At 29.0% G+C, this 13,105-nt stretch overlaps 1 protein-coding gene across 2 annotated transcripts in view; it reads right to left on the reverse strand.

Annotated features, from left to right (window-relative positions):
* LOC123271586 (neural cell adhesion molecule 2-like) overlaps positions 1–13,105 on the reverse strand; it is a 449,338-nt gene that overhangs the window by 193,080 nt on the left and 243,153 nt on the right. For both annotated transcript variants that reach the window (XM_044737967.1, XM_044737959.1), the window contains exon 3: positions 4,862–4,994. In XM_044737967.1, coding sequence (XP_044593902.1) covers positions 4,862–4,994 — 133 coding nt within the window. The remainder of the gene's footprint in view (positions 1–4,861; positions 4,995–13,105) is intronic.

A 13,105-nucleotide genomic window follows, 5' to 3' on the forward strand; every position in this document is an offset into this window, starting at 1 on the left:
TTTTTTTATATTAATTATTAATGCCAAATAATTGATAGTATATTGAAGGATTAAAAAATTTAAAAAAACATTAGACTACATTTTTTTGGTTTTATCTGAAAATTTATAATTTTAAATAAAATACATTCTTCTTAAATATTTATCTTCCTAACAATGAGCACCATCAAAAGTACTGATTGGATATCTCATTAATTGGCAATTGACCTAATCCAATGACGCCAACGAGTCATATTAACTCGTTTAATATTAGTACAGTAGATAGTGTACAATTAAACCGCAAATCCGTAATATTTCACATTAATGAATCGTTTATTGACATTTTCTGGTTCAATAATGAATGTCTTTTGTTTATAATTCCTCTGGCTGATAATTCTTCGCATTGTTAACTTGAAGCACTTTAGAAAAATTGCGAAGCAAGCACATTCATTGAAAATCCACGACCTCGTGATCGAATAGAACAATACGCATGCATATTGTTTTATTGCCTGTGCATATTGCGAAGAGATATAAAATTCTATTGCTGAAACAATTGATTATCTTTCCCTATGTCTATTTATTTATCTGAATAAATAATAAAAATGATTTAATATCTTATGATAGTAGAATTATATACTTGGAAAATAAAACCATTGAAATTTATCTCTTATTATGTTATAAATAAAATATTTGCTCCAACAAAATTCATTTTATAAATGTGCATTAATTAGCTGTTGTAGACAATAAAGTGACAAATGAATACAAAATAAGTTAATTTAAATTTTGTTAGAAATAGTAGAGCAATAATGATAATAAATCATTTATTATTTAGCATCAGCTATTTACAGCAATTTCACAAATATACAACGTAATACTTTGGTATAAAATTACAATTTATACAGATAATCAATTTCATCTTTAATATATAGTTTTAATTTTATTTTAAATATTTTTAAACGATTTTCTTTTAATAATTCGTGCGGTGTACGTTCTAGTATGCGCAATTTTTAACAAATTTTAGTTTCTGGTATCATAAATATTATTAATAGATAGAACTCATTCATTTAAATAATCAAGCAGGAGTCTATATTTAATTTTGAAAACGAATAGTCGGATCGATAGCCAATTCAATGTCTCTAACATTATTAGAATGCTAGTGTACTTGATTTACTCCTCGTATTGCTCTTATTGCTTTATAATGTATCTTTTGTCGTGTATATAATTTTTTATCAGTATAGTTTAACATTAAGATATTACAGTAATTTGTATGAGGAAGAACTATAGTTTTACAAATAAGATTTTTAATATAATTACTCGCAGTAAATCGAAGTCTACATAAAAGATTAATTTTACTGGCTATTTTTCTACTTGTATAAGCAGCATTGCTATTAAATGTTAAATTATCAACTATCACTCCAAGATATTTAGTCTCCTTCACGTAGTTTAATTTTTCATCCCCAATTACTAGATTACAATTATCTTGAATACCCTGAGTCCTTTGATCATGTCTAATCATGTAAACAGTTTTTTTAATATTCATTTTTAATTGATTATTTTTTAACCATTATTTAAGTACTAATAACGCATAATTTAACTTACTTTCAATATCACATATATAATTCGCTCTAAAACTTAGTCGCATATCGTCAGCAAATAATAATAATAAAGATCATGATAATATCGTTAATAAATAAATGAAACAACCGGTGGAGTGACCGAATTTTAGGATAATGCCAACTACTGAAGCATTTTCATAAGTTATTTACTCTGTAATTTTCAGTAAAAAGAAAACAAAATATCTAATTTAATCATTACTAGCAACCCGTAAAAGCTATCTGACTGCGGAGAATTATGAATCATAAAAAAATTTTTTGGTTAACAGTTTTTCGATATTCTTAACCACAATGTATAGCTAGGGTATATACTTTTAAAATAAAGTAAAAATTGATATTTTTGTCATACTTCCCATACTACAAAAAAATATTGGAGGTTAAAGTCTACTTGATGAAATTAAGTACGAAATTCGATCATTTAGATAGGTTACTAAAACAGAGAATTTCGATGATATGCTGACAACGGATAAGTTAATGAATAAAAGTAGTATACATTAAAATATAATGTAAAAAATTAAGAAAACGTTTCACTTATTTTATTTTTGAGGTCTTCGAGCTCAAAAATATAATTTTTGTGTTAATTTGAGATATCAAATTGTAAAAAAAGAGAAATTCAGGTTAGTTCTTTTATCATGGTCTCAAATTTAACTATAGAATTATAATACATATATATATATATATATATATATATATATATGTCACAAAATTTTCCTTATTATCTTAATAATGTAGATTTATGCATATATCTAATAAAAATTTTACTATATTATTCAAGTGTAGTCAGATTATGAATTTCATACTTGATTTAATTTGACTGAATTAATAACTTCACTCAGGCGAATGCAGGACATAACCTCTGCACTTGACGCTTAAGGCCAAATTATTACAAAGTTTTATTTTGTAGGTTAACTTTGAAGGTTTAGAAGCACTAAAGTTATTCTGGTGACTCAACATCATAATATTTGTACGTGCCTGAGAAGAATGAGACGCCATTTAGTTTAACAGACAAATTTTTTTATTTCCACCATAACTATTATTTTTGATGTCTCAAGAAGATAATGTAAGGCGCACCTCGGGCAAGATGGTTTTTCCGGATTGCTTTCTTTATTTTTAGTATTCAATGTTACTTAATGATATTATTTCGATCCGGGTGTTTTCAACTGAGTTAGAAGCGGGCTTAGAAAAATTTTTAAATAACAAATGGATCAGAAATAATATTTTATACCGGCAAAACTAACAAAAAATCATAAATAAAACTATCGAGTCAGAAATAATTTACATATAAATTAGTTGAATATTGATACTGATAATGATAACAAATACTGATTGTGATTAGATATCCCGGAACGAATATGCTTGAATGTATGAATAAAGTTTTATAAAAAATCACATACGAATCAGTTCAGTGTCTTATCGGCGTTATTTCTACCACAGCATAGCCAATTGTAAAAATCGAAGGGATAGAAAGGTTTCAAGAGGAGAAAGAGAACGGCATATGATGTAACGAGATATCGATTATCTTCCGAGCCAAAACCTTCGTACTCGTGCCACGGGGGATTATCCTCACACTATCTCGTGCACAAAGAAATAAATTTTAAGTGAGTACCATTCGCTAAGTGTGGAGCTATATTTAAAGAGATTCTATCTTAAATTTGCCTATCCAAGTATCTTGTAAATTTTTATATTTTATATATAATTTATTTATAAGCTATTATAACTGTTTAATGAAAAAATTTAATATAAAACTCTATTTTTCAACGCAGAAAAAAAAGTGATTCCAATTTTGTATCACGGTGGTGCCATTTTCAACTAAGTGGTATAGTACATGCTATGTTTAGTAAAATAAGTGTATCAATGTAAGATACGAACTTAGAACCACGTGTAGATACAAATTTAGAATAACTTTTTTTCCGTAAATGATACGCTTGAATTTTCTGAAAATTTCCTCGCTGTATATCGTATTCTTTCTGGTCTTTTCTTTATTCGTATATTATACATTTTTGTTATGTATTTAATCTCAACTCGTATTACATTTGAGCCCGACAGTCGAGTCTTTAGTCATATTTTTTATTTTTTATAATCCCTCTGAGTATACGCAAGACATAAACAAGTTTTTATAACGTAAATGGGTTGTACCAACTTGTGTATCCTTTCAGAGGATTAATATACTTAATATACTTAATATGTTGACAGTTATTGTCTTTTAAAATATTTTTAAATTATTTAAATAATTTAAAAATTACTTAAAAAATATCTTTATTTAAAGTCTGCCACTAATAGAACTGAAGTTTGTGTTTCGCGCTTTTAAAGCCATTGTTGTAGTCGCTGCATGCTTACCGTGGATTATGAGGCATACCTACTCTAAATCTCACTGGAACGCCGATGTTATTATTGCGGATAAAGGAGGTATAGGTATATTTTTCACCAACAACAAAATTTTGCATATCATAATTGGCAGACTATACATTTTTTGTAATGGTTGTTGTAAATAAAGTTATGTATAATTGTTTAATGAGAAGAAAATAGCTCGTGTAAAAAAAAATGCGCAAAAAAATATTTACAGCTTGTAACATCAAAACGTAACACAATTACGAACACTTATTGAATATTTTTTGAACACCTAACAAAAAACCGAGAATGCTTTGAGACTTGCAGAGTCTGAATAGACAGATAAATTTTGAGAATTTTGTAACGTTTTCTTAGATATTTTTTTAACTCTTTTGAGATATTTTTTTAACATTTTTTGAACTACTTTTGAACACTGTTATGACTTCCATTCGAGTAACACAGAAGAAACCCTTATTCGAGGTGTCTTTAACTTTTCTCGAGCAACTTTATGACTTTTTAAAAAAAACCGTTAAAAAATTCTCAAAATTTATCGATCAATCCAGTCTCTGCATGTGTCAAAGCATTCTCGATTTTTTTTGTTAAGTGTTCAAAAAATGTTCGTAACTGTGTCACATTTTTATGTTATAAGCTGTGAACATTTTTTGAATAATTTTTTTTACATGGGAGACTACACGATTTTTGAGAAAAAAAAAATAATATTAAATTACACAACTATTTCTTTGGAACCCGTTGATATAGTTAATTAATTTTAGAATTGAGCGTAGTAATCCTTAAATATTTCAGCATATCAGTTGGAAAGCGATGAATTCCAAAGCGAATAACAAGCTCAATTAATTAGAAAATATGCGAGAGATTCAATTTAAAAAAACTCTGCAGCATACGTAGATTAGTTGAATTACATAAATGGGGATGTTTTGACTCACGTATAAAGAGGTGTTCCACCTGCATGACCTTTGAACCACATGACCATATGCAGAGCATCATATCCTATTGGAGTAATATCGCACGGTAACTCAACAGCTCCACCTTCCACAGCGCTTACATTCACGAGTGGGACTGAAAATTAAATTTTTGTTGATTAGATTCATTTTCTCCATTTAATTTTGGTATGGAATATTTATAGGGAGTATTCTTATGCTTTGATTTGTTAAAAAAAGTTGATGTGTCCAGATTATTTTAAGTATACTCTTTTTATAAATAAGTTTAAGTAAGCTCTATTTATAAATAGAGCTTTGATCACTTTAAATAAGTAGAGTAGGGCGGGGCTAGTTGATCGTAGGGGTAAGTTGTGCAATCGAAATATCTCGAAAACTAAGCAACTTACAACAAAAGTGTAAATGGTGAAAAGAAAGGGTTACGAGAGGAGAACACATCGCGCGAAAGTCAACTGCCGTCCGATGTTTAGACTAACTGACAAAACGTTTTCTTTTTTTTTTTGCGTCAAAAAAAAAAACAGGTTTTTAGAATTTTTCTCCTACACTCGCTTAAAAATGCTATTTTGTGATCACGAAAGTATTCAAAGATGACTTGATGTTTGCCCTTTCAAGTATATATGATTGTTTATTTTTAATTCTTATCATTCTTTTATAACTTAACTTTTATTTTGTTGCCTCATTTGGGGCTAGTTGAGCAAGGCGCTAATTGCGTGTTAAACCAGCCCTACTAGATTTTCAATATTGAAAAATGAAATTTTTCTTCACTAAATTAATAATTGCCAATTGATTTGTACATGTGATGATTTAATATAATGTGTAAAAATTAAAATAACTCATGTTGATATTATATGATAAATATGTAACATAACTATACACGGAAAGAAAATTATGGGAACTATTCCTATACCATTATGGGAATGGTTCCCATAATGCTATAGGAATAATTCTTATACTATTATAGAAACTATTCCTATATCATTATGGGAACTAATCCTATAATATTATGGGAACTAATCCCATAATATTATAGGAACTAATCCCATAATATTATGGGAACTATTCCTATAATATTATGGGAATGGTTCCCATAATGCTATAGGAATCATTCCTATACTATTATAGAAATGGTTTCCATAATTTATGGGAACCATTTCCATAATAGTATAGGAATGGTTCCCACAACATATAGGTTTAAATTCTTCACGGAAAAAAAAATTGGGGCTACCGCATGATACATTCCTGCGAAAGATACATGACTTTCATGTGACAACACCATGATTTTCATGTGACAGGCAATAATAGTTAAAACAACAATAATGATTAAATAATAATCATAATAAGATTTAAATAAGAATGGGAAAATTGTTTATGCCTGGAGGGAATACAGGCTAACAAAAAATTATAAATAATTAGAGAAAATTCGTGCACTAGACTAGATAGCCAATAACAATTGTAAATATAGTCAATTTACAATTGTAAAAAATATATATAATAATCATAATGATAATTTATTATTATTAATAAATTACCTTTTCAAGGGTTCATATCATTCTCGTTGATAGTCAATTTATGATGATAAGTATTTACGTTGCATTCGAAAATGCTCTATTTCTGAACATATAATTGAGAAATGACCTTGCATCGTGTGAACTATTGACATTTTTAAAGATACAAGCTCATCTCAATGTTACACTCATCGAGGCCTTTCATTTGAGTACCCACATCAATTTTTCATATATTTTATATATTATATATATGTAAATATGAAAAATATATCAAAATGCATGTGAGTACTCAAATGAAAGCTTTTGATGAGTGTAACATCAACACAAGCTTATATTTTTAAAAATATCAATAATTAAGAAATGACCTTGTATCTTGTGAATTATTGACATTTTTAAATATATAAGCTCATCCCGACATTACACTCATCGAGACCTTTCATTTAAGTACCCACATCAATTTTTCATATAATTTATATATTTATATATATTATATATATGTATATATGAAAAATATATCAAAATGCATGTGGTTATTCAAAGGAAAGCTCTTGATGACTGTAACATCGGGATGAGATTATATCTTCGAAAATGTCAATAGTTTACCAGATACAAGGTCATTTCTTCATTATATATCTAGACACAGAGCATTTTCGAATGCAGCCTAAATTCTTATTATAATAAAATGACTATTGGTGAGAATGATATGAAACCTTGAAAAGGCACAACTTCAAGCAAAAACCCATTTTATCACATAAATACACTGGCCACAGATATATGCACGAATATTTTATCTTTATTTTATTTTGAGAATGATTCCCATAATGGTATAGGAATGATTCCTGTAATATTCTAGGAATCCTTTCTATACCATTATGGGAATAGTTCCCATAATGATAAAGGAACCATTACTATATCATTATGGGAATATTTCCCATAGTATCATTCCTATAATTATAGAAACCATTCCTATACCATTATGGGAACCATTCCCATCGTTATGGGAAATGTTCCCATAATTCTGGGAAAATTTCCTATAATTATGGGAACAGTTCCTATACTTCATGGGAACAGTTCCTATAATTGCCTAGGAACTGTTCCCATAAAATTATGGGAATAGTTCCCATATTTTTCTTTCCGTGTACTTAATATTGTTATGTTTATAATTATTATTATAATCATAATTATACGTATGTAGAATTATAATAAATTAAAAATTTGCTTGTTAATTACAATTTTATTTTGTTTTCATATCATTCTATACAGTCATTCCGTCTATTTTAGCCATTGCACAACTAGCCTCATACCTATGCTCAACTAGCCTCACTAGTGGGGCACGTTGAGCAATTTGGAGTGCTCGCGTATTTCCGGAAATAACTTGAAAATTTGGACTCGGATCGTTTTTGTTTTGCTAGACCTTTTGAAGAAGACTAAATTACGAACCTAACAGTATATAACTTGATTAAATCCGATACATCGTCTTAAAATTATGGAAGGTCGAACCAAAAAGTGATTAACTAGCCCCACCCTACCCTAATTTTTATTTTAGAACTTTTTTTACTTTAAAACACCTCGAGCGTAAATCACTTATAAAGAGACAATTCAGCGATCATGCTCCATCTGTCGAACATATCAGGCGATATTCGAAAATTTTTTACGGATTGTTATATTAATTTGTATAAATTAACTAGTAGGACAATTAACGGTATTATTTATTGATTAAATTGGAAAATATAAAGCAAAAATAACAAAATAAATTATAAATACATGAGATAGAATATGTAAAAATATAAATTTTATCGCGTGCAGACTTCGGAATCGAATTGCAGAATCTTTGCAAGTTTCTTATCTTCACAATACAGTCAATTTTTTTCCGAGTCTTTCAATGCTCTAAACCTTTTTTGCATGCATAGCTTCTATATCGGAGTACCATTCTATTGCACTGAATATGTAGCTTCATCGATGGCTTATACTTCGAGAATGATATCATATTTGATCGTATGTATGTATCCACATACGTATATGCATGCATATATTATTATAAAATGTCAAATATTTTGTGAATTTTAAAGTAGAATAAAAGATAAAACAGAACAATATGTATAGTTTTAATCCATATTCATATTATTATCAAAATATGTAGCATCAGCAGGTGTTAGAATACTATTTAAATAAAGAAAATCACAGAAAAGGTGTTAGGTTAAGCTAGCAATAATAGCAAGTGCCACTTAACAGTTACTTAATTATATTTTAACTACTTATTATACAGTGTACATCTAGTCTCTTCCAAGCTTTACTCTCGTCTGCCCTCATTCATGCTTCTTTTCGACCCCTGCATGGATACAATATCCCCAGTGTCGCTTACGCACACACAAACTCACACCAATACCCAGTTTCAGTTTTTGGACATTTGAACTTCTTTTTTTCTCACTTCCACTTTGTCGCTCTTTTTCACACTGATGGAAGGATTTGTTTACAGTTAAAAAGATTTGTTAATATTTAACAAATCATTTGTTAGAAGCCATTTGTTAGTCCTTAACAAATATTTCTTAGTATTTAAAAAAATTTATTAATATTTAATAAATGAATATCAGATTTATTAAATACAAACAAATCATTTTAAATACTAAGAAATATTTGTTTAATACCAAAAAGTGGTCTCTAATAAATGATTTGTTAACTATTAACAAATATTATTTAATACAAATAAATCCTTTTATCAGTGCACGCTCAATGCCCTTACCCGGACCCAAACGGTTAAACCTCTAGCACTCTTTATTGAACTGACCCGAATTCACTCCCAACTTGCTATACTCGTCTTTACTCGCATACTTACATACTTCAAAAAATACACGCATACTCATTTCCGATTTTAAAAATATAATAAAGAATATTTAAAGATCTAAAATTACATTTGATAATAAAAATATTTTTTATTATTGAATCTTTTGTGTGATAATGTTGGAGACTAAATTAAAATATTTTCAATTTAACGTGCACTTTCAGGTAGAGCTGTAGGAACTTTAAAAAAAGTTTTGAAACTTTTTCTAATGTACCTAGTATAGAAGTCAACTGTCGTCGCGTAGCACATTGAATTCAAGACCAACTTACTCTATTTTTTACTGCTTTACACAAGTATATATAATAAAAATGGTACTCTCATCTTTGCAAATTGGTAACATGTTGTGAATTTTTGAAAAGGTTCAAATCGATAATAGTACTGGACACTGCTTTTTAAAATCATTTGATCGTGAAAATACTTGATAAGAATCATCTTTATGTTTATTTTTGTATTTAAACCTGAGTCGAATATTTTTTAGTTAATATTATTATTGATGTAAGTATATTTATTTTTATTTGTTTGTGACTGACATGCATAAAAAATCATCTTTTGTTTTATAAGCATGAAATTTAAAAAAAAAATCTGAGAAACGGTTGACCCTAAAGGCCATTCCTGCAATTTCCCGCCGATTCCATACCTAAACGCTTGAAATTGCACTTATGAAGTTTCTGAGCTCTTCGAGCTCAAAAATACAATTTGTGTGTTATTTTGAGCTTTCCAAGCTCAAAGAAATAGCTTTTGTATGCTTTTGAGCTCTTCGAGCTCAAAAGGCTGATAGACGTTTAATAAAACAGTATTTTTTGAATTTTCAAACTGCAATAATTTCTAAATGAATGAATCGATTTTCACGCGGTTGGCAGTATTCCACGCACTTTTTCAGAATCTATGATATACTTTTGAACACAAACTGATCGAACCGAAAATCTTAGAGAAATTAAAAAAATTCACTTCTTCCGAATTTTTTCGACAACGATAACTTACGAACCAATCAACCAATTTTCACGTTCTTGGTGGCGATCGACGTGATTTTTTGGGCTCTAATAATTATTCTATTTTGCTAAAAATGATCCAAAAAAAAATCTCGAAGTTATGTGAAAAAAACAATTTTTTCGAAATTTTTCGTTTTCGATAACTCTCGAAGGAATCAGCCGATTTTGATGGGGCTGGTGGCAATCGACGTGGTTTTTTAAGCTTAAAAGCTGACTAGTTTTTGGAATTGATCGGTAAAGCCGTTTAGAAGTTATTCCAAGAAAACGATTTTTTGAAAATTTTATTTTTAAGATTTCTCACAATCTAGCAAACCGAATCGATTTAAATTTTTACGAAATTTAATGGCAACGATACTCTTTAAGTCGCCACCTATTTCGATCCGATCGGCCGAGCCGTTCAAAAGTTATAAGAGGTTTACATACATACACACACACACACACACACACACACACACACACATACACACACACACACAGACACACACATACATACATGCATACAGCCGCACGGGCACCATTGCGGGAATAGTCAGGGAAGCTTTCTAGGACCTCAAAACGTCGAGATCTGATGAAAAGTCGATTTTCGAAAAACGGAGTAAAAACAATAACTTCCCGATTTTTGAAAATTTTCAATTTTCTTAGCAGGAAGTTAAAAATATGTCCAAGTCAAAATCGTTCTTTTCTTGATCTCAAAATATCTTGATAAATTCAAACTAATTAACGAGTGAATCCGTGACAGGATTTTAACTTAGTTTAGGTGCCACCCCCCTTCATGAAAATAACATATATGCAAACATATAGCCAATCCTTTAAAGAAATTGTTGGTGTACGTTTTCGATGAAAATGGATATAAATTAGATATATCGTCGTTATACAGTTTTTATATGTTAGCTTCCATGTTTTGATAAATATTTTTTTCATTTGGTTGCTAACGAGAAAATCACACACCAGTAAAAAATTTTGCGTCATTGCGTCAAAAAATTTTGTGTTAAAAATTTTTGTGTTAAATATTCAACACTTTTATGTGTAAATTTAACATTTATAGTGTTAAATTAAGACAGAAAAGTGTTAAATTAACAGGTCATGTCAGAAAATTTTCCTCGTATGGGCAAATATTTTTCATTCTCTCAGCATCCCAGTTGTAAAATATTTCCAAACAAATGTATAATTCTGTGGCTAGAAAATAAACTTAACTGAGTCTTGACATAATATTTTTATAAAATGGAAAAAAAAATTATGGTATAACTTTGTTTCTAGTGCCACAAAGATTACTTATAAAGTAGCGGTTTATTATTTGTTAAATTTACTTTTGTTTCTTAAATAAAAATGCAAAAAGTAATAAATATTGTGCTAAAAAAAGTTTGCAAGCAATGTTACTATCATATGTTCTTCTCACACATGAGTGACTTAAAAAGTTAAAAGATGATTTTACTCTCATACATGGCAACATTATTGTCTGGATAAAAAGCAGTGGGGATTGAGAAGCTACCTTACTGAGGTGAAGTGCTTGATGCATCTGACAGTTGACGTTTCGAGAATAGACTTTTCTGTCTATCACATAAAAGTTATATTCATATTTTTTATATAAATAGTTTGAGTAACAGTTATAGATATAATCTTCCGATAATTAAAGAAACAAATAATACAAACAATGGCTAAAATCACTTAACACTACAGCTTTTCAAGAGTCAAAATAAAAGACTGTTGTATTCAAGAGAGTAATAGTCTCAAGTCGATTGCCTGGGTATCCAAAGAGATTCGAAAATGACAACCTTTTGCACTTGATAGGTAAGTGCTACGGGTTGTTATCAATATTCTCAAATGCTAGGCACAGTATTCAAATATACACAAATACAAAAGAATTTTTATCTTCTGATAACTTTTCACCCTTTAAAAAATAAAACCACCGATTATATCGTGCAATCTGTTTGACAATGAAACCTTTGTGCACAGATTGCTGAGTTTATGTAAACAGAATATCTTGATATTTATTCTGTCTTTTGTTTTCATAAATATCCTTTTTAATTTAAGAAACCTGTGAAAAAATTTTCTGATATGGCCTGATATGTTCACAAAATCATTTTTTTTATTTTCTTAAAAGATTATTTGACATTGATTTTTAGTTTCAACTATTACTTAACCAATTGTTGTTTAATGTAACATGTAAATTGACGTACACATTTTTAGCAAAAATAAAGAAACTAAAGAATTACAGTAAATTATTTATTTTTCATACATAGCTTAATATTGCCATATATGATCAGAAGAGGCTACATAATGTCAAATATAAAAATTGGCGATAAATGGCAATGTCAGAAAATTTTTTTACAGGAAGTTAGCGGTGTATCAGTTCAACAGTTGAAATAGAAAAAAATTTTTCTCAATTTGATGAAAATCAATACTTAAGATCAGAAGTAGAGAAAATTGATTTTATAATGTGATACTGCACTTATGTGCCAATCGATAGAATATCATATGTCAAGAGAAACTCTATTGGCATCTCATCTATCTCGTAAGGGAGCCAGATAATGGTTACATTCTGAGGATCGCATTGTTGTTATGGAAGTTACTGGAGACAATACAATGCAATGTGGTTACGTGTATATTACATACACACCTCCGGCTTCCGATTAAACCTGAAGCGTTATTACTAAAACAAACGTGAAGATTGCATTTGATTGAAATATCAAGTATTGAATACAGGCTTCTGGTTTTAAGACTTGTTCGTAAGAAATGTTTACAATTTTTAATTAATATTTTTATCGATGAATAACAATGTCGCTTGGGATTGATTTAATGTGAAGTTGATAACTTTTCAATGAATTTGATTCGGTTGTTCAAAAACCCAATTAAAAACCCAAACAAAAACACAATATCGCAGTCAATATTAAAAATATTA

Source organism: Cotesia glomerata, linkage group LG1 (assembly GCF_020080835.1).
Source record: "Cotesia glomerata isolate CgM1 linkage group LG1, MPM_Cglom_v2.3, whole genome shotgun sequence".
Classification (NCBI taxonomy): domain Eukaryota; kingdom Metazoa; phylum Arthropoda; class Insecta; order Hymenoptera; family Braconidae; genus Cotesia; species Cotesia glomerata.